The 24,489-nt window shown below is 41.5% G+C and overlaps 1 protein-coding gene across 1 annotated transcript in view; it reads right to left on the bottom strand.

Moving 5' to 3' along the window:
• The window catches only part of FAM185A (family with sequence similarity 185 member A), a 221,291-nt gene that overhangs the window by 64,362 nt on the left and 132,440 nt on the right, over window positions 1-24,489 (bottom strand). The window contains exons 4-5 of the mRNA XM_078679353.1: window positions 22,120-22,258; window positions 866-907 (exon numbers count right to left, since the gene is read on the bottom strand). Coding sequence (XP_078535479.1) covers window positions 866-907; window positions 22,120-22,258 — 181 coding nt within the window. The remainder of the gene's footprint in view (window positions 1-865; window positions 908-22,119; window positions 22,259-24,489) is intronic.

Below are 24,489 nucleotides of genomic sequence, written 5' to 3'. Positions count from 1 at the left end.
CTACTCTGCACACCTTCAGGAACAGCCTCAAAACCTGGCTTTTCGGCTGAATCGGAGCTGCACCTCCCACCCCCCGCCAGCATCTTGAGACCTTCACGGGTGAGTAGCATGATTTAAACTCCCTGAATGATTGATTTGTTGGAACCATGAAGTGTGACATGCTGAAAGATCCCTGAACCACCCACACCCGGAACAAATCATAGGCCACTGAACTTGATGGGATGGCTAGGCTGGGCTGGGGCACTCAGCCCAGTTAGTCTGGACTCTGGAGGGGACATCATTCCAAGTGCCAACCCCCATTCAAGCTGCAGATTGGCTGTGGGGCCCAGGTATGCTTGTTCTTACAATTACAGGGCACACAGTGCTTCTGGAACCTGCAGGTATGAAAAGCCTGGAGGCTGGGATCATCTGTGGGACAGAATAAAAGTCTGTCCAATGTGGCTAAGTAATAGGCTGTGGTAGTGGCCCACTAAGAAAAATATTGGGTCCACTGCTTATACTTTTACACCGTAGGCCCCACTAGTGGTGAAAGACTGCACTTGCTTCCAATCGGAAAATTAGAGCTACAAAGAGAAATTAAAAAACACTCCTATTGTCAAACAAATAGATGGGAACCGAGGGCGCTCTTTAAGTGACCAATAAATACATACATGAATGTCTGCGCAATTCTTTTTTGGCCAAATCATGCCTACTCTGTGTACACACTACCAGCAACATTTACATTGTGGTTTTCTGAAAGTGTAAACATTTAATATAAAACAGATACACGCAAACTGCTTCACCAGGACAAAAATACATCCACAAAATGCACTGCCTTTAAAGTTGGTACAGAGATTACTCCAGTAGAAAACTTTCAAATGCCTACCTACTGTGATGTTTCCGTGCTGGCTTTCAACTGTTACGTCACCTATAACATAAATAGACAAAATAGAATTATTAAAAGCCTGCATTACTTTGTAGAACTGAATATAATTGATTGTGCTTAAAAGAACATTGCATATGTGTACACACAGAAGTTTAACAGGCTGTTGAGTGCAGCAGTAATAAGGCGTAGGGAATATCAAATGTGGATTCCTCAAGTAGGTCTAAAGATATTTGGAGACCCTCTCTCTGTACCTACTTAGAGAAGCATACACTGGCTCAGCAGTAGACAGCATGTGACCTCCCAGGGGTGATATTGTAATCCAAGTTGGTCCCTTCGATGATACAAGTCCTCGAGTGCAAGATTTGATGTTAAGTGATATGATCTCGCTTGAAAATATGTTTGTTGGGCCTCGCTGCATACATTTTTTCATTTAGGTTGATCAAAGCGGACTGCTGGCTTTGCTTCGGATGTTGCTGCACTTTCATGCTTTAAGTGTTGATGTAGTGACTGATGTGCTCAAACTATGATGTGCCATCTGACTTGCATTGTTGACTGTGTTGTTTTTCCTAAAATGTTTAATAATTTTTTTTTAAAGTGGAATCCTCACCCGAGGTGAATCTTCTAACATAGTAGATAGCTGTACCTTACCACAAGCACTGGTTACCATTCCTTCAAATCGCTGCCAGACAAAATTGTGGGGATAATATTCAAACTTCATGATGAGAAGGGGCTGCTCCCATAAGTACAACAAAATTTGGGGTCAATGGAAAGAACAAAGCGGCCTGAAGGACTGACCACCGGGAGGGAGACACCAGGGGAGGTGAAGGGTGGATACCTAGCCCGAGGCACCACGAAGGACCCTAGGGAATGGGGATGGGGGTAGAAGACACTGACAAAGTACAGCCGGCAAGCTGCAGGGTCCATGGAGGCAGTAGACATGGGAGGGAAGGTGGCCAGTGGAGGTGGTGACTCCTGGTTGAATGTGTTAGCATGCTTATTCAATCATTCGTAAGAGTGGATTTGAGGTACTGTTGTGATGGGTCGGGCAGCAGTGGTGATTTGCGGATGTTTTGTATGATTTTACGGTTTCAATCAAAACTCTAATAAAAAAGAATTTTAAAAAAGCATTGTGAGTGAAGTTCACTTGAGGGCCACTGACGAGCTGCTCACAGTTCAGATCACTGTTGCTGCATCACTTTGGGTGGCATCAGAAGCATAGATCTTTTTCCCATCTTTTTGGGATATTCACTGTGAACGAACACTTCAACTCTTCTTGGTTCAATGCGTAAATCAAGGAGGGCCAGCCCACATCTCCTTTCCTCTCAGTTTTGACTTTAGCTAAGGCCGCTAGACAGACAGACACCGTCAGCCAACTCTCCATATTTACTGGTCTGCCAAAATTCACAGTTTTGTTGCACTCCACACAGCACGGGGCACAGAGCCAGCCCTCTTTAGACACTGGGATATCTTTCTTTGATTTATTAAAAGAGTGTTTGGCCCACAATGCAAAGAATAGCTGACTTTCACACAAAGAAATATTATATATATATATATATATATATATATATATATATATATATTACCTACTGGCGGTCGCCAGTAGGTATATATAGTTAGGATTTTTTCTCTATGGGATTTTTGAAAATTCTATGTCTAATAACTTTGGCGTTTGTGGACGGAATTGGCTGAAATTTTCAGGAAAATGGCACATTTTGTTTCTGAGCAGCCCTTGAAAATTTGGGGGGGGTTCGTCAAGGGGGGGCCGAGAAAAAAGGGGGGTCCCAAAACGTGTTTTTAACATTGAGTTTTCCATAGGACGGTTGGCCTCACTTTTAGCCCGAACGGCTGAATGGATTTGCATGAAACTTGGCAAAATTGTAGGGACTGGTAGCCCGATGTGCCTTTTGTAGGTCTCAATATATGTGCTACAGTGGATTTTGAGAAATTAACGTTTAAAAAAAGATATATATCTGTAACAGCGGACCGGGCAGCGCTCCAGGACGCGTACTTTTCGCGCAACGGAGCTTTGTGAAGCGAAGCTGATTGGTTCTCCGGCGTCTGTCAACATTCCAAACAGTCCGTAGCGGCCGCCATCTTGTCTCTCGGTAGGATCGAGAGACAAGAGGAGGCGAAAGCGAAGGGGCAAATGACCATAAGGGGGGAATAGTAGATCCTCGCTGACCCCCTAGGTTTGATGTGGAGGTTTTAAAAGGGCCCCGCGGGGCAAAAAAAAAATAAAAATAATAATAATCGAACGGCTGAATGGATTTGCACGAAACTTGGTAAAATATTAGGGACTGGTAGCCCGATGTGCCTTTGCTAGGTCTCAATATATGTGCTCCAGTGGATTTTGAGAAATTAACGTTCCAAAAAAGATATATATTTGTAACAGCGCTCCGCTTCGCGTAACGGAGGTTTGCGACGCTGATTGGTCATTCTGTCACTGGGCTATAGTTGGGCTACATCTGGCTGATATTTGGGCTACATTTGTTTTTTTCCGTCTCTGGCGGCCATCTTTGGGCTACATTGGGCTACATTGGGCTTCATTGGGCTTCATTGGGCTACATTGGGCTACATTTGGGTTCCAACATATATATAGGCCAATGTAGCCCAATATATATTTTTCAAAGTTAATTTTCGTAAAAACCACTGGAGCATATATCTTGAGACATAGCAAAGGCACATCGGGCTACCAGTCCCTACAATTTTGCCAAGTTTCGTGCAAATCCATTCAGCCGTTCGAGCTAAAAGTGAGTCCAACCGTCCTATGGAAATGAAGGAAATGAATGGGTAATTTGTAATTAGCAAATAGCTCATCGCAAACTAGGAATGGTAAAGAATCGCTATTTATTCCTTAAAGTTCGCTATTTAGGAAATGCAAAAAACTTTGATGATACATATGGCGGTTCATCTCTAACAAGATAAGAAGCATAGGGATAGATTTATGATGACTGGCGCATCACCAGGGATGTGTTAGTCATTCTGTGCCGCTGTTCCGTCACCTATGGTGTGCTGCATTTACAATGCGGCGCATCATGGGGCAAAAACAGCACAGATGCGTGATGTATCTGTGCCGTAAAGGTGGCGCATTGCTGGAGTTGTATCGCAAGTGTGATGAAGCTCCAGCAAGGGTAGGGGGTGCCCCTGTCGCAGGGTTTCTGTTCTCACACAGAACTGTGGACAGAGGATTGGAACCTCGGCGAATTAGGGTGTCCCAAAACTCACCTTAGTAATCAAAAACCCCTTAGCAAGCTAGGTACAGTGTCACATTGGATATAACAAACTCTCAATGTTTAGACAATCCAGAATATGAACTTATAGTACCTCAGGATACGTGGAACTCATGAACAGTCGGTCGTTATATATTTCTTAGAAACCAGAACATGGAGTTAAGAAGAACACATGTGTATTTGAAATGTTTATTTACTAATGCCGTCTTCTCAGGCGTAGTATCTTAGATAATACAAGTACACATATTATCAGTAGCAAAATTACCAGCATAGTTACTAGTACATAAAAAGCGAATGGTGACAGTATGTTAACATGCTGTAAATGAATAAGAGTTAGCAACACTTATAAGCAGCCGCGGGCCGTGGAGGGAGTTACGGTGGGGCAGGGAGGCGGGGAGGGGGAGGGGCAGGGTGGAGAGGGCTCCACCCTGCTTCTCCCCCTCCCCACCTCCCTGCCTCACCGTAACTCCCTCCACGGCCCGCGGCTGCTTATATCTCACCCTCCCTAATACACATATTATATTATTTGCTAAGAAGGTCTCTTTGTGTTGGTTTAGGGCGTGCCCATACTTTAGTGTCTTAGATTTGAAGGAATCACATCAGCATACACCAGCTCTCTCTTCATGTGAACCGCATCAAGTGTTGTGTATGTGTGTTCGGCAAAGCAATATAAAACCCGCCTCATGCCCAGAATTGGCAGAAGTTGCACTTATGTTATGAGTATGAAGTCGTGGAGATCAGACCTCATAACAATTCTGTATCGTGTTGTTCTTGAAACTTTAGCACTCGCTGTACAGATATAGTTTAACAAGCAAAGCAGATAGTAGAGCAATAACATATTATTCTCATGTAAACCACGATGAACTACTAGGTTGAAAGCTAAAGCAACAACTAAGTGTCGTGTGCAGAAGTTGCAAAAAAGGAAAAATGGCGTTTAAACCGGTAATGAGCCCATGCTAACTTAACACGGTGTAAAGATATCCAGGACGTAGATGACACCTCCCCATGATCCGGAAACGAACTGAATAAGATAATAGAAGTGCCATCTCATGAGAGCAGATTGCAAGTTTATATGTGGACGGTCCGCAAGGTAAAGCATTAAAAACTAGGAAAATTTAATGCTAAAGAAAAATAAAACAGCCAAGTACTTTATCGAGTCTTAAGCCAATAGGCAAGGTAAATAATAAAAACTTGACAAATAAGTAAATGAATTGTCAATGAAATGCTAGTACTCAGCATATCAAACATGAAAAAGGTCTATGACATAACTGTGTATGCAAAATAAGCTGCAACAGCCTCCAATAGGAAGTCACCGTCTTCATCCGAAAACAGTTCAGCCATCCAATTTAAAAGCGGAAAAGAACATACGTGCTCTCCCAGCACCGGATCCTCTATCACCATCAGAGGACAGCTCGGTGGGTTTTCAAGAAAGCTCTGTTCCAAGAAAGACTGTGTTGCCGCCAGTAAATTCCAGGGACCAATTAGTCCATGCATCAATGCCACAGCCATAATCCTTTCGCCAGGACAAACCAACTCGTGAGTAATGATAGGAGTCATCAGCTGATTAAAGTCGACGTCAGGAGAAACCGGTCCGCAGAGACACAAATCAATGGCCCAATCGAAATCACAGGTCAGGCAGTGAAATACAGGCTGGACACAGGTGAAGTAGGAGAATCGAAAAGATAATCCATATGCCGTGCTTAATATCGCCAACGGCATTGTGCCATAATATTCTAGCATGCGATTGCGGAACAGTGTCAGCAGCTGCAGGGCGGGAGGTTGCATAGGAGGGACATCCATATTTAAAAATGTAAAAAAGCACAAGAGCGTCCGCTGGTAATGCAAGTAAAAATGGCAATCCACGAAGCAGAGTGGAAAAAATACAATGAAAGAAAGTAGGGATGACTCGAAAGATTTTCTCAAATGAAGTCACGAGACCACTGGTAACAACTTTAAAAAAGTGCGCCAGGGCCTTTGTGGAGGATGCGTTAGAGATAGTCCGAACCATCTTGCTGAAATGAAAAGGCAAATCTGAATTGAAAAGGGTCTGCACCTCTGTACGGGTGTTCGCTATGTGAAGCACGAAAGTTTCACGGGCCGAACTCAAGGCCACCTCTCTCTGAGACAAAAGAGCTCTTATTCTTGCCATGCCGTTGAAATCTGCTCCCAAGGTTGGTATTTGTGGCGAGATTGAAAACTCCCTATGTTCATGTGTGGGAGGAAATAGAACATTTCTGCAGCAAATAACCCGTTCACTTACTGTTACGATAAAAGGAATACTTTTAATTAACCCAGATCAATCTTTATTATTGAGCATCAAATAACTACCATTTTCCAACAACTTGAACGTGGGGATGATAGCAGGAACTGGCGTGCCTTGCAACACGCAAGCCATATTTGGTCGGTGTTTGTTGCATGAACCGTGTAACTGTATGTGCCTACACATTAGTGAATGATCTGGCGTCTCAGTGCATTCCTCTCCATTCAGATAAACTTCTTGATCATCTTTGAAACATCTGTATGTGTATGGAAGCGACCAGACCTCATGAAGAAAAGCACTACCTAAAGGTTCATAACGACCTATTGGTATATATTTCATACAATTTGAAAACTTATATAAAGCAAAAGGCAGCGTTATTAAACCGTGGATAAGGCACGTTGCCAAAAAACCCGCAATCCTCTGCTGATGAAGTCACTGAGCATGTCATGAATGATGTAATATGTGACATCATCAGCAGTGGATTACGGGTAATAGTATCTCTAGTTTACTCCCCTATAGCTGTCTTTCTTTTAACATAAGTGTCTGTTTCCTTCCCTTATACTTACTGTTTTTGGTTCGCTTCCGGTTCGCGTACCGGCGAGCGAACTGGGAAGCGAACTAAGAGAAATAGAGGTTGGCACAGTTCCAAATATTGTACCAATTTTTTAATAACGGGGAGGTAGTTCTGAAAAGAACTTTTTTTTTTATTGTTTTTGTTGTTTTACATTTTTTTTATTATTTTTCGGAACATTTTTTTACTTTTTTTGAATTTTTCTGAACAGTTTTATATTTTTTTGGGTTTTTCTTGGAGGGGGCAATGAAAACGATTCATTGTAAAGGGCTCAACAGGAGCAACAAAACAAAAAAAAAGTATTTATTATTTTGGGCGTTTCGTACAAACTTGCATATGATAGTCAATAGCTCTGTTGATCAGAGTGATGCTTCTTTCTCCGTAGCAAATGAATCCATCGCAAAATACGCAGGTGTGTTTTACTTCACCAAATCTCATTTGTATATTTGGCACCATCTCCCTGCCCTCTGGTCCCGTTACTTCCGGTACAACAGATCTTCTGGCCATAATAGGGAGATTATCTAGGTCGTTCCGAAACTGTGCAGCACTGTAGTTGTTAGGATGCCACTTAGTCATATGGCGATGCATTGTGTAGTTTCCGAAACTGTATTTTTTCTCGGTTCCTCTGGACAGTCTATCTTGACATATAAGGCAAGTTACGTATCTTGCATTTACTTTTTTCTCACCTTTGGGAATTTTAAAAAATTGCCAAATGAAGTTTTCTTTCCGGTGAGACGTCCTGGGCTCCTCAGGCAAAAACTGCCTCTCTTCGTGCTCGTCGTCCTGTTCCTCTTCTTCCTCTTCTTGTTGAATTATAACTTGAGCAGGTGGTCCACTCTTCCTTGGATGTGGTGGAGGTGGTGGGGAAGCACCAGCTGAAGCTACTAAAGAAGCCATTGCTCAGTGATCACAAAGGGTCTTTCTCTCACAATGATGAAAGTCAGAGTGAGGAAAGAAGGAGGGATTTTCATCATTTGGGAAAAACAAGAGTTCTCAACCAATGAAAAGTGTTCATTTTAGATTATATGACCTAGTCTTACATCATTAGGAAACCAAAAGTGAAATGAACCAATGAAAAGTGTTATTACCAAGTCACATGACCTGCTGTGTTTACGTTAAGCGCTTTGCAGGGCCTCCCGGTTTGCTTCCAGAAACCTGCGCTTTGCGACTCGGTTCGCGTACCAGTTCGCTAACGTAGCACGTCATATGACGTATCACGCGACAACGTGAAACGTCATGCGGACGGGAGGCGTCACGATGTTGTTTTGTAACGCGGCAGTTGCGGTAAAGAAACGTTTACCGGCTCGCGGTCTATTTCGCGGCATCAAGGTCAGCTAACGGGAAGCTTCCCGATTCGCGAAGCGGGAACGAAGAAAAAAAAATATTTAAAAAAAAAATTATTCATAAACATATAAAATATATTTTTGGATTTAAAGAAGAATACATTTTACAGCTACAGATATTAGCTGTTAAAAAACCAATTAAATTCACTGAAAAAACCATAGGTTATAGACCATATATAGTTAGGAATTAGCATTTACAAAACCTTGAAAATTCACTGAAAAAACCATAGGTTATAGACCATATATAGTTAGGAATTAGCATTTACAAAACCTTATTTTACTCACACAAAACCATTGAAATTCCATATATAGTTAGTTGCACTAACTATATATCGCGCACCCGCAATCCACTGCTGATGATGTCACATATTACATCATTCATGACATGGTCAGTGACATCACTGATGACATCACTGATGACAACATCCAGTGATTATGTGTTTCTGTAAAGTTTAAATATGTTTTACATATTGAAGAATGAGTGGGTGTATAAGTGTCTGAATGAAGGTTTTAGTAGGTGCGTGATTGACTGTATGAGTGAGTGATTAAATGCGTCTTACTGAATGCACGGGTTAGTGACTAAACTGTCTGAAAGTGTGCATCAGTATGTCTGTTGTTGTGCAAGCTGCTGCATGTGTTGATCAGTAGCTATATAAGTAGCTATATGGGTTATTGATTGGTTGCACAAGTATTTGTATGGGAGACTGAGTGTGTGTATGGCTGGCTGGGAGGTGTGTGACTCTGTGCAGATCAATGTGTACTTGTATCAGTGATTCTATAAGAGAGTAAGTATGTGTTAGTATATGTTTCAAAAATGTAAGGTGTTCTGTGTTTAACTGTATAGATGAGAAAATGGAAGTGTGATTGATTCTTTTCAGGACTGACTAGGTGTGTGAGTAACTCCATGGATGAGTGGCAGAGTGTGAGTGTCTGTATAGGTGTATGAGTGCATATGATAGTGTTGTAAAGATGAGTGATTGTATGTATGAATGATTGTATGAGTGAATGTGTGTGTAGACATAGGAATCAGTGAGTGCGTATGTAGTAACTAGTATTGGTGTGTCAATGGTTTCAAAAATTATACTCTCTATTTAACACTGGGTGTAATAGAGGTTATATTAGAGTGTGAGGAGATGCATTGTATTATCACATGAATGATATCATCAGTGATGTGATCATTGATGTCAAGTGAGATGTCATCAGTGATGTCATTTGAGATGTCATCAGTGATGTCATCAGTGATGTCACTGACCATGTCATGAATGATGTAATATGTGACATCATCAGCAGTGGATTGCGGGTGCGCGATATATAGTTAGTGCAACTAACTATATATGGAATTTCAATGGTTTTGTGTGAGTAAAATAAGGTTTTGTAAATGCTAATTCCTAACTATATATGGTCTATAACCTATGGTTTTTTCAGTGAATATATATATATATATATATATATATATATATATATATATATATATATATATATATATATATATATATATATATATATATATATCAAGAGGACAGTCCACTCCAATCTGGCTGAACAGAAAACCAGCACACCATACCTTCTATCAAAGTTGGTTTAATTCAAGCCCCTACCCCCACAACAGACACGTTTCGCCAACAGGCTTCGTCAGTGTTCACCAGTGTTAAAAATACCAAACGCCATTTAAAGCCGGCTCATCATGGAAATCAATGACGGTATACCATTTTTCAAATGTACATAGTGGCGGCCATCTTATAGTGTGCAAAATTCGCAGAAGTAATTACATTTCCTGGCGTTTTGTAAATACATAAAGTGCTCAGTGCAAATTACAAACAAAAGGTAAGCAATACATTAATATTTCTAAAGTGCATGTATTTTTGAGTTTTGTCAAACGTTCCTGTGCTCTTCTTATCACAATATAGGTATAGTACTGATCTCATAGTGTTAAAGTAGCCGTGTTAATACATCTGACAATCACTTGAGTTGAAGAAAAAAATATATATATATATATATATATATATATATATATATATATATATATATATATAATTTCGTTTTTTTGAGGAAATCATCCGGCACTCGTACGCGGGTATCGTTAACTTAGGCTTTTTATTTTTTATATTACATTCATCAACGCGTTTCGGGAGTCAAGCTCCCTTGATCACGATGTTTGTACTGCCATTCGACACTTCTAAAAATACACAGACAGGGTAGTAAACAGTGTAAAAGGACAATTAAAATATAAGCAAGTTGTCTGCTAATTTGGCGGCCATTTTAACACTTGCAATTCAAGGGAACCTTTGTACAGCAACAGTGAAAAGATGCTACCTGTTTAGGGCAAACGCTAATAACAGAGTAATAAATACAAGCATCGTATTATCATTTTACGTATCATTTCAGAACAAATGTATAAAAACTTTGTTTATATAACACGCAAGTGCATGAAGAACATTATTTTCAACCGTTCAAGCAATAAGGGTTCCACAATTGTCTGGGCAAGTGCCCCTAGACCATTAGCGCCTCAAAAGGAAAAAATAAATATTCATAGGATTAGTTACAATTTCATATCACATGCTGTACAACTTTTGTCCCCAATTGATTGGTTTCATAAGACCATAGACAACTAATCGATATTGTTTATCTTAATTCGCCTCGTGGCTATTTCAAGTTAATCTAATTGGAATGAGAAAACAGTTCCTGGTAATGCTTTTCAATTCAAGATAACCTTATTATTCAATCATAAAGTGCTAGTGCCTATTTGTAAACAATAATACTCTCTTACTGTAAACAACTGCTCCATACGATGCACATAGATCAAAAACTAGAGAATAAAGTGCTAGTGCTTAAATATGCTACATTTCCAATAGTGCTAATGCTTAAATAACAACAATAGTACTCCGTACTCTTTATGTAAACAATCCACTCATATTGCACAATAAAACGATTTTTGAAAGTGTCAGTGCATAAAAAGTTAAAAAAGCATAATTAATTCATTCCATTATTTCAATGTCAATTCGATTTTACCCATTATACTACCCCTTATGCCTTAAAAGAAGCGAAAAAAAAAAAAGATTTGTTTAAAATACTTTTTGTCACTTAAAAATATTACCAATTCATAGTTTCAATATGCAGTTACGGTATACTCGAGGTTGTTCTATTATTTCATTAAATATTTGTGCAATCAGGCTCAGCATGTATACAGATCCTCGTCAACATTCAAACCCTGTGGTTCTTTACAATTGAACTCCAAGATAAAATTAGTTTCAAATTTTCTGAGTTCACCTTTCCTGTTACCTCCTCTCTTTTTCTTTGGGACCTCTGCAATACACGAATATTGGAGGCCTACGGGGTTACTTTGGTGGTGCGACTCAAAGTGCCGTGCCACGGGGTAGGATCTCTCCTGATTGACAATTGCACGTCTGTGCTGCAAGATTCGCTGGTGCACTGGTAGGATAGTACTGCCAATGTATAGCTTAGGGCATGGGCATTGTAGTAAATAAACTACATATTCACTTTTACAATTAATGGCACTTCTGACTGTTACTGTTTTGTTAAAGGAGGTTCTAAAATCTGTGCGGTTCATTCCATGGTGGCAAGCTTTACACTTAGAACATCTTTTAAAACCTGGCTTCGGTTTCAGCCAATCGGTGTTACTTTTCTTTTTATCTATGAACTCGCTTTTTACCACTAGATCTTTCAAAGATTTGGATTTTTTATACGTAATTTCAGGATTCTTTTTCACCTTTGAACCTAACACTGGATCGTTCCTTATTAAGTACCAGTGTTTTCTTAGAATTGCTCTTATTTCTTTATGTTTAGTATTAAAGGTCGTTATGAATCTTGAAGAAACTTGATCTTTACGCATTTTATCCAAATTTCTCAGTTTCTGAGTTCTAGATGGTTCAAAAAGTATATTCTGTCTTATCAGCTTTCTGGCCTTAATGGATGCACCTTTAATGTGGAGTGGTGTGGCTCACTGGTTAGAGGCGGCAGACCCAGAAGCAAAGGTTGGCCCGGGACCAGGGTTCGATTCCCGACGCGGCAGGGTCTTGGGCCAAGGTCAGCGGACTCGATAATTCTCGCCTCGGTGCCAACTCTAACCATGGGTCCCACTCAGCAACTCTGGGCAATAGCTTGCTTAATCTCCACTAACGGCCCCATCAGCGCCGGGGATGCTTGTCTTCACCTTGGAGATGCCCAGGAGGGACCATCTCACAGGGAAAGCCAGGATGGGTTCCCCAGCGGTATACAGCGCCGGGACGCCCCTTTGCTGGGGCAGCTGTGCGCTTTACAAGTATACGACATTTAAGGATCGTCTTCTTATAACCTCTTTGAATGAATCTCTGTGTCATTTCAGTCTCAATCTTGTCATATTGCTCATCACTGCTGCAGGTACGCCTAGCTCTGTAATATTCCCCAAACGGAATACTTCTTATAAGAGCCGCTGGGTGGGCGCTTTCAGCATGCAGGATTGAGTTCCCTGCAGTTATCTTGCGGAACACAGTAGTTTCTAGTTTGCTATCTGTGGGAGTAATCCTAATATTGAGGAAATCTATTGTTTTTTTACTTGAATTTCCCACGAATTCCAAGTTTAATGAATTCTGGTTCAACTCCTCAATAAATAGATCGATTGATGTCTCCGTGCCCTGCCACAGCACGAAGACATCATCGATATACCTAACCCATAGTAGAATGTGTTCCGTCCAGTGATCAAGGGGACCCCCTCTGAGCACCTGTTCCTCCCACCAGCCGAGATGTAAATTGGTGTAACTGGGGGAAAAACAGGTGCCCATCGCGGTCCCCCTCTCCTGGAGGTAAAGATCACTGCCAAAGAGAAAGATGTTTTTAGTTAGACACCACTCCATAATTTCAAGGATCATTCTATTCTGTAAAACAAGTCGTGCCGGTCTCATATTAAGGTAATGCTCACACGCCCTCAGCCCATCTACATGTCTTATACTTGTGTATACGGTTGAAATGTCTAACGTTAGAAGAACCATCGTTTCAGGATCCCAACAAATATCATATATGCATTTCAAAAAATCAGTTGAATCCTTCAAGTATGAAGGGAGTGATCTGACAATAGGGTTCAAGAAATAGTCTATATATCGCGATGCGCTCTCAAATAGGCTTCCACATGATGAAATGATGGGCCTCCCTGGTGGACTAGTAGAGTTTTTGTGGATTTTTGGTAACATATAAAAGACTGGAACCACCGGATTGTCTTGTTTGATGAACTTATGCTCGTCCCAGCTAAGCAGTCCATTTTCTTTCCAGTGATCCAGTCTTTTATGAAATTCCACTATCACATTCTCATATTCCTTGGGGCTTATTCTCCTATAGCAACTACAGTCTTGCAATTGACTCAGTGCCTCCTTCTTATATTGTTCTTTCCCCCAGAGAACCACGTTACTTCCTTTGTCGGAAGGTTTCACTAGGAGTACATCTTCCATCTGTAATTTTTTCACTGTCTTGTGGAAAAGTGCCTTTTTTGGATTCATTTTATATTTTCTTTGATTATCCTGAAAATAATTTTTTTTTAGATCTCTGGTTATATTCTCCCCAAACAGGACTACATTATCTTTCATAGTCTGCGGGAGAAACTTCGAGGGAGCTCTAAACGGTGTATGATCGCTCGCTTGTAAATCATTTGCTTCTTCAATATTGTCGTCCTTCTCCACTTGGGCGGTTTGATCCATTAGTTCCATCATGTCCGTTATAGCTGGTATGTCATTGACGTTAAGGAAAGTCATAGGGGTATCTGACATAGTTTCAACTTCCGACTCCTGGGTGTTTGTTCGTCCAGCATGTGATTTTGTCAGTTTTAATTTCATATATGTATATATATATTTATTTTTTTTTGCCCCACGAATCGGGGAACCAGCAATAGTGTGGCCGACCCTGGAGAAAATTCCATAGGAACGAGTGATGAATATTCTGAGGACCTTGCAACTGTTCTAGCTGCCACACCAGATAGTTGCGAAACAGACAGTCAAAATCAACAGGGTGACTGTACCACTGTCGTGCAAACTAGAGACCCTAGGAATCTAAAGAAAAAAATCAAAAAAACTTCCCAATGCCTCACATGATGCCATTGATGTTTTTAATGAAGCCATCTTGATGGACTTGGAAAAACTGGCTAAAACCAGAATAGACATGAGACTGTCAAATCCTCGTGCTGCCCTCATGCTGCTTAACATTATCAGCAACATGAGAGCAGCGTCTGGATTGGTGTGGAGACTTCAACTGCTGTAGGGACCACCAGTGCAGAGGGACTGAAGCACAAGGAGGACCAGAGAAGACGAGCCAGCGGAGTGGGAAGGTACATTTGGATTCTTTTTATTTCTTTCTTACTGAAAAGCAATGCCTTCAGCTTCAAAGCCAGAGCTCTCAGTAGTGGTTTGTTATAAAACCTGTTTATAACAAGCTATAATGGACTGCTTTGTCATTGACCTCATGCAGGTCAGTGGTTGGTTGCCCAAAAAAATATTTAGGGTACCAGCCGTCACAGAGCATCTTGCTGATTCTGCTCGATCTTATGATGCTATACAAGTTTATTCAGGGGGTAAAGCTTCTAGTTCTCAGTGGCATTGCCCAAGCATTTATTCTAAATTGCTGGATTTTTTCTGCTCAAGGTGTCATTTTGCAAGAGGCATCCCCCTCTCGTTAAAGCCAAGAACCACCTTTCCCTGTGATTAGGAACCAAGATAAGAAATTGCTGGGCATTTGGTGAAGTCATATACATGCCAATGTAGCTACTAATTGATGGTTTTTCAAGGGCTTCTAGTTTCAGTTCGCTTGCCAATCATTTATTAACCATGGAGCTTATTTTCTTTTTCTAAGCCAACTGCAGATTGCCTAAGGAGTGGGGGAGTCCCTTAATTTCTTTCGTCCGCAACACTGCAAAGGAAGACTTGACAATCTTTGCAAAATGTGTTTCCAGGCCCAGTCAATCAGGTTGTCACAGGATGCTTGTTGTCTTTTTACCCGCATATTATGGGAGCCATCTGACAGCAGTCGTCAACTGAGGTATAGCCTACGTTTAAATCCTAGACAGCCTGGGAAAGCTTGATGGCAGGTTCAGCTTTGATTTCCAGAATTTATATCCCTGTAAGTAATGGTCTTATGTTCCTGCACAATGTGCACCTACACACAAAAAGAAGTCCCCCTCTACAGTCTAAAAACAAAATTCAAAAACATTAGCTAAGCCAAAAAGAGGTAGTCAATGCCAGACCTTCTGGCTTCACCAATGCTCATTACTACCTGCAGTCTCATTCTCATGCTTTGTGCATTTCAGTAGTTGATTAGCCCTTCTGATGCAAAAGGCTGCACCTTCAGTCCTTGTTAACCAATAACCAGGTTACCATTCATCATTACATGATAAATGGCAGACATCCAACACCTCTATACAGAGTTGACAAAAAAAGCTGATTTAACACCACAGTTGATAATTACATCACCGAGACACACAACACCAAAACTCTCCCTTCTTTCGTTAGGTCATGGCATTCTGAAACGTAATTCTGTTCAAACCCCACTATCCCTCGTCCCAAGCCAAAATCTTGCCCCTGGTCACAGCTCAACCATTTTAAAACGAGGGAAACTCAAACATTCCCCTTCTTCTAGCCTTCAATCAAGGGGGCATATTCCCCTACCTCTCCCTCAGAATATGTTAACTAGTAGGCCACTCGTATCTTTTATATCAGTGATCCACTAAGAGCCCTTCGGAAGTCACCCATAAGATATGTCAAAGAATAAAGGTAATTGGTTTAACTTAGCCTGGAAAAAGACCATGCATTTCTAAGGCTTGAAGAGAAAATATAAAACCCCAGATAAAAATCTATATTGAGCTCAAATAAGAATATGTATTTAATCGAGACCATCAATTAAAACAAACTCCATACTACGTAGAGAAGTTTAACAAAGCCTCCTATTTCGTCAAGAGGACTCTAGTTAATGTTATATAGCGCATTTCGTTTAGGAGCACCAATACTCCTTTACCTCAAAAAGATTAACGCAATTCACAACGCAAGTTAGATGGTGACTACCAGTCAGCTCAATAATACCAACCTCAATTACAATCTTTACTGCTAAATAAGGGGTAGACGAGATTACAAGGCACTCTGAATGATAGAAAGCATCCTTATTGAAAAAGGGCCCATTTTACATGGAACAATGACAAGACAAATGTAAAGGTAGTGAACAGGTGAAAACCAGCTTCTGCAAATAATGTAAAGAGAGAATCTAAAATGTTTTAACACCTTATAAAAAGTTACAATACCAAGGTTTATAGAATCAAAAAGTGGGAAATATTGCACTACATGGTTAAAAGGATGCAAATTGTGTCCAGTGCGCTACATCAAGTCAGTGAGTTAGTGTAAACCATGTAGAAAAGCCACCACTGGATGGACTGTCAAGGAAGCTACAAAGCCATCCCAGTGGCAGAAATGTGCTATGGAAAAATGCTGATCCTTATAAAGTAAATTATAAAACGTAGATGATAAAGTGAAGGCGCTATAAAGCATGTAGTCACATATTTGGACAGTATGTTTCACGATGAGCCCGTTGGCAAAAATAAGTCTGACCCTGAATAAAATGCCTAGTAGACGCTAGGGCCAGAGCCAGTTCTTTCAAGAGCTATATCCCACTGCACTACGTAAAATAGTGACATTTTATCTAGAAGGCGTGGCACAGCTGTGCCTAGAGAAACCTACAATTCTTCTAAGCCTGCCAGAAACTTGCCTCAGCAAAAAAATTAGAAAGGAGTGTAATATTTATAGAGCAACACACATAACTCTCAACAACCATGTCAAGCGTTTTGTGGTCTAACATACAGGTCATTCTTCAACGAGATAAGATCTCCAGAGACAAAGGAACTTATGTAATTCCAACTCAATGATAAATCTACTGTTTGAAATGTACCCCTTCTGCAGGCCCCCATGGACTTCTTTTGCCTTTTTGCTAAACCCTATTTTTGATGGCTATACAGCTCTCTGCCGTTTGCCCCTACTATCAAGAGGTAAAGCGCTTGTGCTTATCCTTTCAACAATGGAAAATTAGTATGCATTATTTAATCCAGCCATTCCTCGCCAAAAAGCTTTACTTGCAATTTAGACATGGAGTCCTCCCGCTGTGCTCTTTTTTTAACAAATGGTTGGGCGCCACTAACTGGGAGTGTCCGGCATGTAATATCTCTGATGGAACGTCACGTGTTCTTTGTCTGCAAGGGTTACAGGAAGGCCAGGTCACGCTGGTTACTCCAACTCTGTAGGAACCTGGGGTCTAGACACTGTAGCGAAGTGTATAGGCTACTGAAATCTGACACACAAATGCACATTGTCTTCTCCATTTCACGGTTCTTATTCACCATGTGGTGGCAACCGCAGAGCCAATCTCAAAAAGATGGCTCACCAGAATGGCACTGTAGAATTTGCATGATTGTCTCCAACATTGTACTCCCCCGGACACAATCTGGACATATGTGGAAATGGCTACACAAGAAACTGGATTACTGATTATTTTTATGTCAAATTTTAAATTGTGTAAATTCAATGTATTTTATTGGGTGATTTTAATTATGCTTTTATAGCCCGAAATAAAGTTTAATTACATTTTTTAATTTGCCTATAAGCCCCTAGTATCAAGTGTACCCAGGGCCAGTAAACTAAATGCTACCAGTGGACTGCAGCACTCATTGTGCCATCTACTGCAGTGTAAATGTAAAGCAAGTCTATAGGTCTAGCATATAGCCTGGATGTGCAGTTTTAAACTGCAAATTTGACCTGTCAAAATAACCCCTTTTGTACAGTCTAAACTTTCCTTTAAAATGTTAAAAAGTCACCCCCAACTTGACCTTATTGCCCATAAGGAGGGATGCACAGTATTTAAAAGTGGGACATGTAAATGTTTAATGTCCTAAAGAGAAGAGGCCCTAAAGGCTATGTCACTGTAGCAGGGTAGTTTGTTCCATATGAAAGCATTGGGATACAATATGACATTTAATAAATGTTATCTCCGGATAGGTAAATGCTAATAATTTCATTTTTGGACTTTTGAAATACATATCACAAGACCAAATCACTTGTGAAGTCAGATTTGTAATAAATATTTTGGGAATGAGACTTTTAGAAAGTGTACCTTTGCCCTGCCTGAAGTTCCTGGAAGCTAATTTTGTATTTTGTATCTCACTTCTGCCAGCCAGTAATTAGCATTTGAAAAGGCATGAATGAGGTGTACACATGTTGCTACAAGCACACATTAGGCTAACCTGAATGGGCAGAGATGACCTATCTGAACATGACAAACATGTGAGGTGGGGCTGTGAATATCCTTTTTCAATCAGTCAATCAATCAGGGAATTGTTATTGCGCAACTCACCTGTGAGGGTCTAAAGGCGCTGGGGGGGGGTTGGTGTCAGCCGTTCCATTCAGTCAAAGAGCCAGGTCTTAAGAGCCTTCCTGAAGGTGTTCAGGGAGGGGGCGCATCTGATGTGGATCAGGGGCTCGTTCCAGGTCTTGGCCGCGATGTAGGAGATGGATCTTCCACCTGCTTTGGCTTTGTGGATGCATGGGGTTTCGGCGAGGGCGAGGTTGGCAGATCGGAGGTTTCTTTTGGGTATGTGGAAGGTGATTCTATTGTTGATTTATTGGAGTCCCGTGTTGTGTAGGCATTTGTAGGCGTGGGTGAGTATCTTGAAAGTGACTCTTGTCGATGGGGAGCCAGTGGAGCTTCCATAGGTGTTGGCTGATGTGCTCTTGTCGAGGGATGCCGAGGACGAGTCAGGTGGCGGTGTCCATTTGAAAGTCTTACGGAGGATGCGGAGGGTGTTGAAACAGCTGGAGGCGAAGGAGTTTACCTGTCTGTTCATGGAGAGGGAGGAGTCGAGTACGACACTGAGGTTTCTGGCATGGTCTTTGGGGGTCGGGTGCTGCAGAGGGCGGTGGGCCACCAGGTGTTGGTCCATGCCGATGAGGTGGTTCTGAGGACGAGTACCTCAGTCTTCTCCGAGTTGAGCTTTAGGCAACAGTTGCTCATCCAGGCAGCAACTTCTTGCATTCCATTCTGGAAGTTGAGTCTAGTGGTGGTGGGTCCTTGGTGAGGGAGAGAATTAGCTTGGTGTCGTCGGCATAGGATACTATGTTGAGACCGTGCTGTCGGACGATGATGGCAATGGGGGCCATGCAGATGTTGAAGAGGGTTGGGCTGAAGTGATGATCGCTGGGGTACTCCGCAGTTGATTTCCGTGGGTTCGGAGAGGAAGGGTGGCAGTCTGATCCTTTGGCTTCTGCCATTGAGGAACGATCGGATCCAGTCAAGGACGGTTCCTCGTATGCCAGCGTCATGTAGTCTGGCTGCAAGTGTGCAGTGGAAGACGGTGCTGAATTCTACTGACCGGTCGAGTAGAATCAGGGCTGCGATATGGCCTTGGTCGAGGAGGGTGCAGATTACGTCTGTGGCGGCGAGTAGGGCAGTCTCGGTGCTCTGGTTGCTGCGGAATCCGGATTGAGAACGGTCGAAGACGGCGTTTTCTTTGATGAACCTTGTCAGCTTGGCATTGACAGTCTTCTCAGCGACTTTCGCCGCACAGGGGAGGAGCGAGATGGACCGGTAGTTCTTGAGGTCAGTAGGGTCTGCTGAGGGCTTCCTGAGCCGAGGGCAGACTTCTGCGCGTTTCCAGTCTTCGGGGTAGGTGCCGGTCTCGAAGGTGGTGTTGATAGTGCATTGTAGTTCCACTGCATTGGCAGTGGCGGCTCTGTAGTAGATGTGTGGTGGGCAGAGATCAGTGGGAGCCACTGAATGGATGCGTTTCATGGTTGATGCAGTCGTTTTGAGAATTAAAGTATCAAATCCAGATTGAATGTCCAGATTGATTCTGTTTGACAAGTCTACTGGGGATTTTCATATGGCACTTGGGGTGCAGAAAGAGGCCTCCACTGTGACATGTAAATGTTAGCTGACACTTGGGCAGGGCCATTTTTGGTCTTCACAGCCGGACAGGCCCCAATCACAGGGGCCTCTATTTGACATCACATTGCTAAAGCCTGTTTGTCATGTCTGCTGGGTTTGCATATAAAATTTGGGGTGAACTTCAAAGGAGGGAAACAAGATGCCCAAACAATATGTGTGTATCACTGTCAGGTTGCTGGATAATCAACTCTTGTTCTGCCAGATTTCTATCTCCGAGAATGTTGAGAATACAGTATCTGCCTCGTACTGGATCTTTTATGTTAGATATGGGAGGACACAAGGACTACCATAGTACACTCCCTGTTCACACACCCAGCTCTCACAGCCTATAATTAATGTTACCAAAGACATTGGCCATCTTGAAAATGCACAAAGTGAGTAGGGTTATCCCTGGGAACCTTACCCTATTGGTTAGAGCCTCCACTTAGGTCATTTCCACCTATTAAGGTCATGTGGAATCTCCAGGCACTCACGTCACAACACTCCTGAATCTGAAGAAAATCAGAAGAGGACTGAGCCTGCTGTTTGCAACCTGAGGAGAGTCCTGGGGGATGGGACTGCTCTCTCTATTGTATCCAGGATAAAGAAGCGGACTCCAAGGATCATAAGGCTGACCTCCTCTTCAAGCTACAGGGACACAACAAGCTACAAGAGGCCTTTTCTGCTACGCACTCTCATATATATATGGGATGCACTTCAAGACAAATTTTGCGAAGGTGCAATAGTGCCCGACATCCCACCCGATGCCTCCTGCGACTCGCACTTTCTCTCCTACCCCTCGCCTACCCACCCAACCCTACTGCGCTGTGTGGCTACAGAGATGCTTGTGTATTATCCATTGTTTGACGCAGCTGAATACAACCCTTTTGGCTTTCCAATTTCTGCTAACTACTGTTATATGTGAGTGCAGTTTTTGCTTGTTTTTTTAATACACTTGTTGGTTATTACTTTACTGTTTTTAAAAAATAAATCTCTTCAGCATTGGTTTCATTGCATATATTGATTGCATTTTCGTGACTGCCATCTTGTCTTTCAACAGGCCCCATTTACTCGATTTTTTGCTTGGACTATCGATTGATACTTTCACTGCTGTTACTTAAGTGGACCTAATTAATGGCCTGCGTGAGGACCCTAGGTTAATATTGTTAGCAATGTTATATATTGTTCTTCTCTCTGTACTATTCTCCAAGAAGTGTCATCACCTGCGCACCTTGTCGTTATGTGGTAATTGTCCTGTTTTGATGCTCTAATTGTATGCAAATGAGAAAAACGATGTCAGAAAGTAACATATTTGATCAAGATGAACCTAGATAGTGTGTCTGACCTGTGCTTCATCACCGTCAGAAACAAATGCGCCTAGGTTCTGTTGTACTTGGTGCTATTTCAATTTAAAAAATGTAAAATTCATATCTCAAGTTCTCCTCATTGGATTTTTTCGTGATTTTGATAGCATTTTATTTATTAACTTTTACTCTATTTTGTCACCTGTTTGAGGAATTGTATTGCTTATCATTTCAACTTAATTACTGTTTTAGTACTGCATAAATACTTTACACATTGCCTGTAAGTTAAGCCTGTCTCCTCAGTGCCATAGTTGCCAGGGGGTTGAGCAGAGGTTAAGTGAAGTTAGTGAGTTACCCTAACATGGACTGTGGTGATTACCTGAGGTCCTTACGTATCATCATCAACAAAAACGTCAATTTTTACTCCTGCCCTACAGCAAGAGCATTAGAAACACCTAAGGATGATTTTAGAGCCTGAATAGAACACTAACCCCACCCCTTTCAAGGAATTCTTCCTCATCAAATGCTTCAGTAATTGACACATTATGAATACAGAATCTACTTAGATGGGCCACTCCATCTCCAGCCAACTAGTTTTGTTTTCTTTGGTCTTACCATGTACACTGCCCAGAGCAATGTCGCCAGCAGTTGATGATAGAAGAGAAGACTCTGCATAAAGATACTGTGCTTTCAGTTGACCATCTTCTGTACAAATGTTAACAAAGGTCCCTTGAAGCTTATCCAGATACACAGTCTGCAAAACAATATGCACCAGAAAATAAGAGCAACATGGAAAAAGCTAAAACAAACCTAAAGTCAGCATTTCCTGAACCTATCTGGGTAAACAAACTTCAGTTATTTACTTATATTCAAACGTTTAGCCCACTATAAAAGTGTAACACCCAAAAAGATTCAGAAGGTTGTAATGCATCATGTTAATTAGTCATAGTAAATGGGGATACGTGCAATAATCATTAATGTTCATACGAAATGGATGATGAAAAATCCCATTAGGGATGTGTATATTACATGAGTGATAGTTTACTAATGCCGAGATTCCATTCCATAAAGGCCGACATGATTTAGTGTTCCTTCTCTGTTTTTCACTGTATGCACAAGCGTGGTATTTAAACACTTTACAAGATGGGGTTCGTTATTGTGAGAAAGGCGACCCAGTAGCCAAACAAGTGAAGCTTCTGCTTGAATAAATACAATCGCACGTGCAACGTTGGAAAGCAGGTCTTTCTTTTGAATGAGGAGTGTAGCTGGATACAATAAGGGAGGTTGCCAGTTCCCATAATAGCATGCACCCCTTCCTGTGAGTAGCCAGCCATCTAGAGGAGCGATGGATGAATGGATGACACATGTAAAATTGAAAACATTTGAATGAGTTTGAAATAGGATGCTAAAAATTAGGTTGGAAGCCTCAGTTTCATCCACGGGAGCAGCACAAGTACAGCAACCTAATCTAACATGGACGGTGGTCGCAAAGGAAGCACTGATATGCACCAATAAAGAGAGCATGCACTGAGAGCAATATGTACGAAGTGATATGCTAGAGTCTAGCCTATCAATTCACCTTTTAGAAATAAAACTACATTTTGAATAGCTCAAATCTTCCCATTTGACGTTTGAACATTTTTGCTTGTTTAGTAAATAGAATATTTCATAAGTTGTGTATTTGTTTGATGTATGCTTGTTTCTGTGTTATTGTGTATTGTTTTGAGGTTGGAATTGGTGAAATAATATAGGTTGTGACTCTGGCGTCCCCTAGTCATTGTGTGGGGGTCTACAGAAGTCAAATAGTTAAGCCTGTCCTAGAAAAGATCCATCTTTAATTCAGAAGAAAATGTAAACAAAACTACACTGTCAACCTCATCATACTCACATACGATAGAAGACAGGCTATGTGAAAGGACAGAGATTCTATTCAATGGTAGATCGAAAGTAGAAGACCCTTGGCAGGATCTCAGAAAAGGCAAGTTTCTGACGTACTCAAAATCTCAGAAACTGCTGGACAGGATAGCTGATGTCCATAATTTAGAAATAAGGACAACAACGAACATTTGCAATGCAATAGGTCTTGCATTTGCTAGAGTTTGAGCTATTGGCATTGTAAATGACAATGCCTTTTATTTATGTGTTTTGAAAACCTGCAAGCGGTGCGTAAACACCCACTTTGTACTTATAAGTTCTTGCTTATGAGAAGCAAGGCTGGCAGTATAAGAGGTGCAGTTACTGCGAGCCTTGCTTATCGTAAGCAATGACAATGTACAAAATGCGTGTTTACGCACCGCTTGCAGGTTTTCGAAACATATGACTAAAAGGCATTGTTATTTACAATGCAAATAGCTCAAACTCTTACAACTGTGAGACCTATTGCTTTGCAAATGCTTGTTGCGCTTTGAGGCAGAGGTGGCAGCGGCCATAGGAAGGCAGGGACCCTGACGCCAGGCCGTGCATTTTAAAAGCAGGAAGTAAGAGTAGGCAGCTACAACCGAAACAGACCTTAGTCTTTGAATGCACAACAAATGCAGCAAGATAAGAGCAAGATTTACAGCCCTGTTTACAACCACGGGGTGCCGTCTGGACAGATGGCGGTGGTGGGCATAAGCGCGTGGCCGAGGCGGATGTCCCTGAAGGACTTGTCCACGTCACTCAGCCCACCAAGCAGTTTGCAGGTCTAGAAATCTTTTTTTTTCAATTTTTTTATTTTTCAATTTTTATACAAGGAGTAAACAAGCATGACAAACATAAAATAAAAAAAACGAATAAATATACAAGGGGTCAGAAGAAAGAATACACCATTACACTCACAGTTATGACAATAAGAGAGAAAAACAGCAGAGAAAATATATATGTCAAAGAAAAAAAATTGTAGCTTAAATCCAATCAGCTACAGGGGCCCACATCCTTGTCCCAAAGAGCCTCTCCCTACTCCCCTTAGTCTTATAGATGGCAGCTTCCAAATTATACATTGCCAGC

The sequence above is a fragment of the Lissotriton helveticus genome, chromosome 1_1 (genome assembly GCF_964261635.1).
Source record: "Lissotriton helveticus chromosome 1_1, aLisHel1.1, whole genome shotgun sequence".
NCBI classification, from domain to species: Eukaryota; Metazoa; Chordata; class Amphibia; order Caudata; family Salamandridae; genus Lissotriton; species Lissotriton helveticus.
This window is presented reverse-complemented; position numbering and strand designations above follow the sequence as displayed.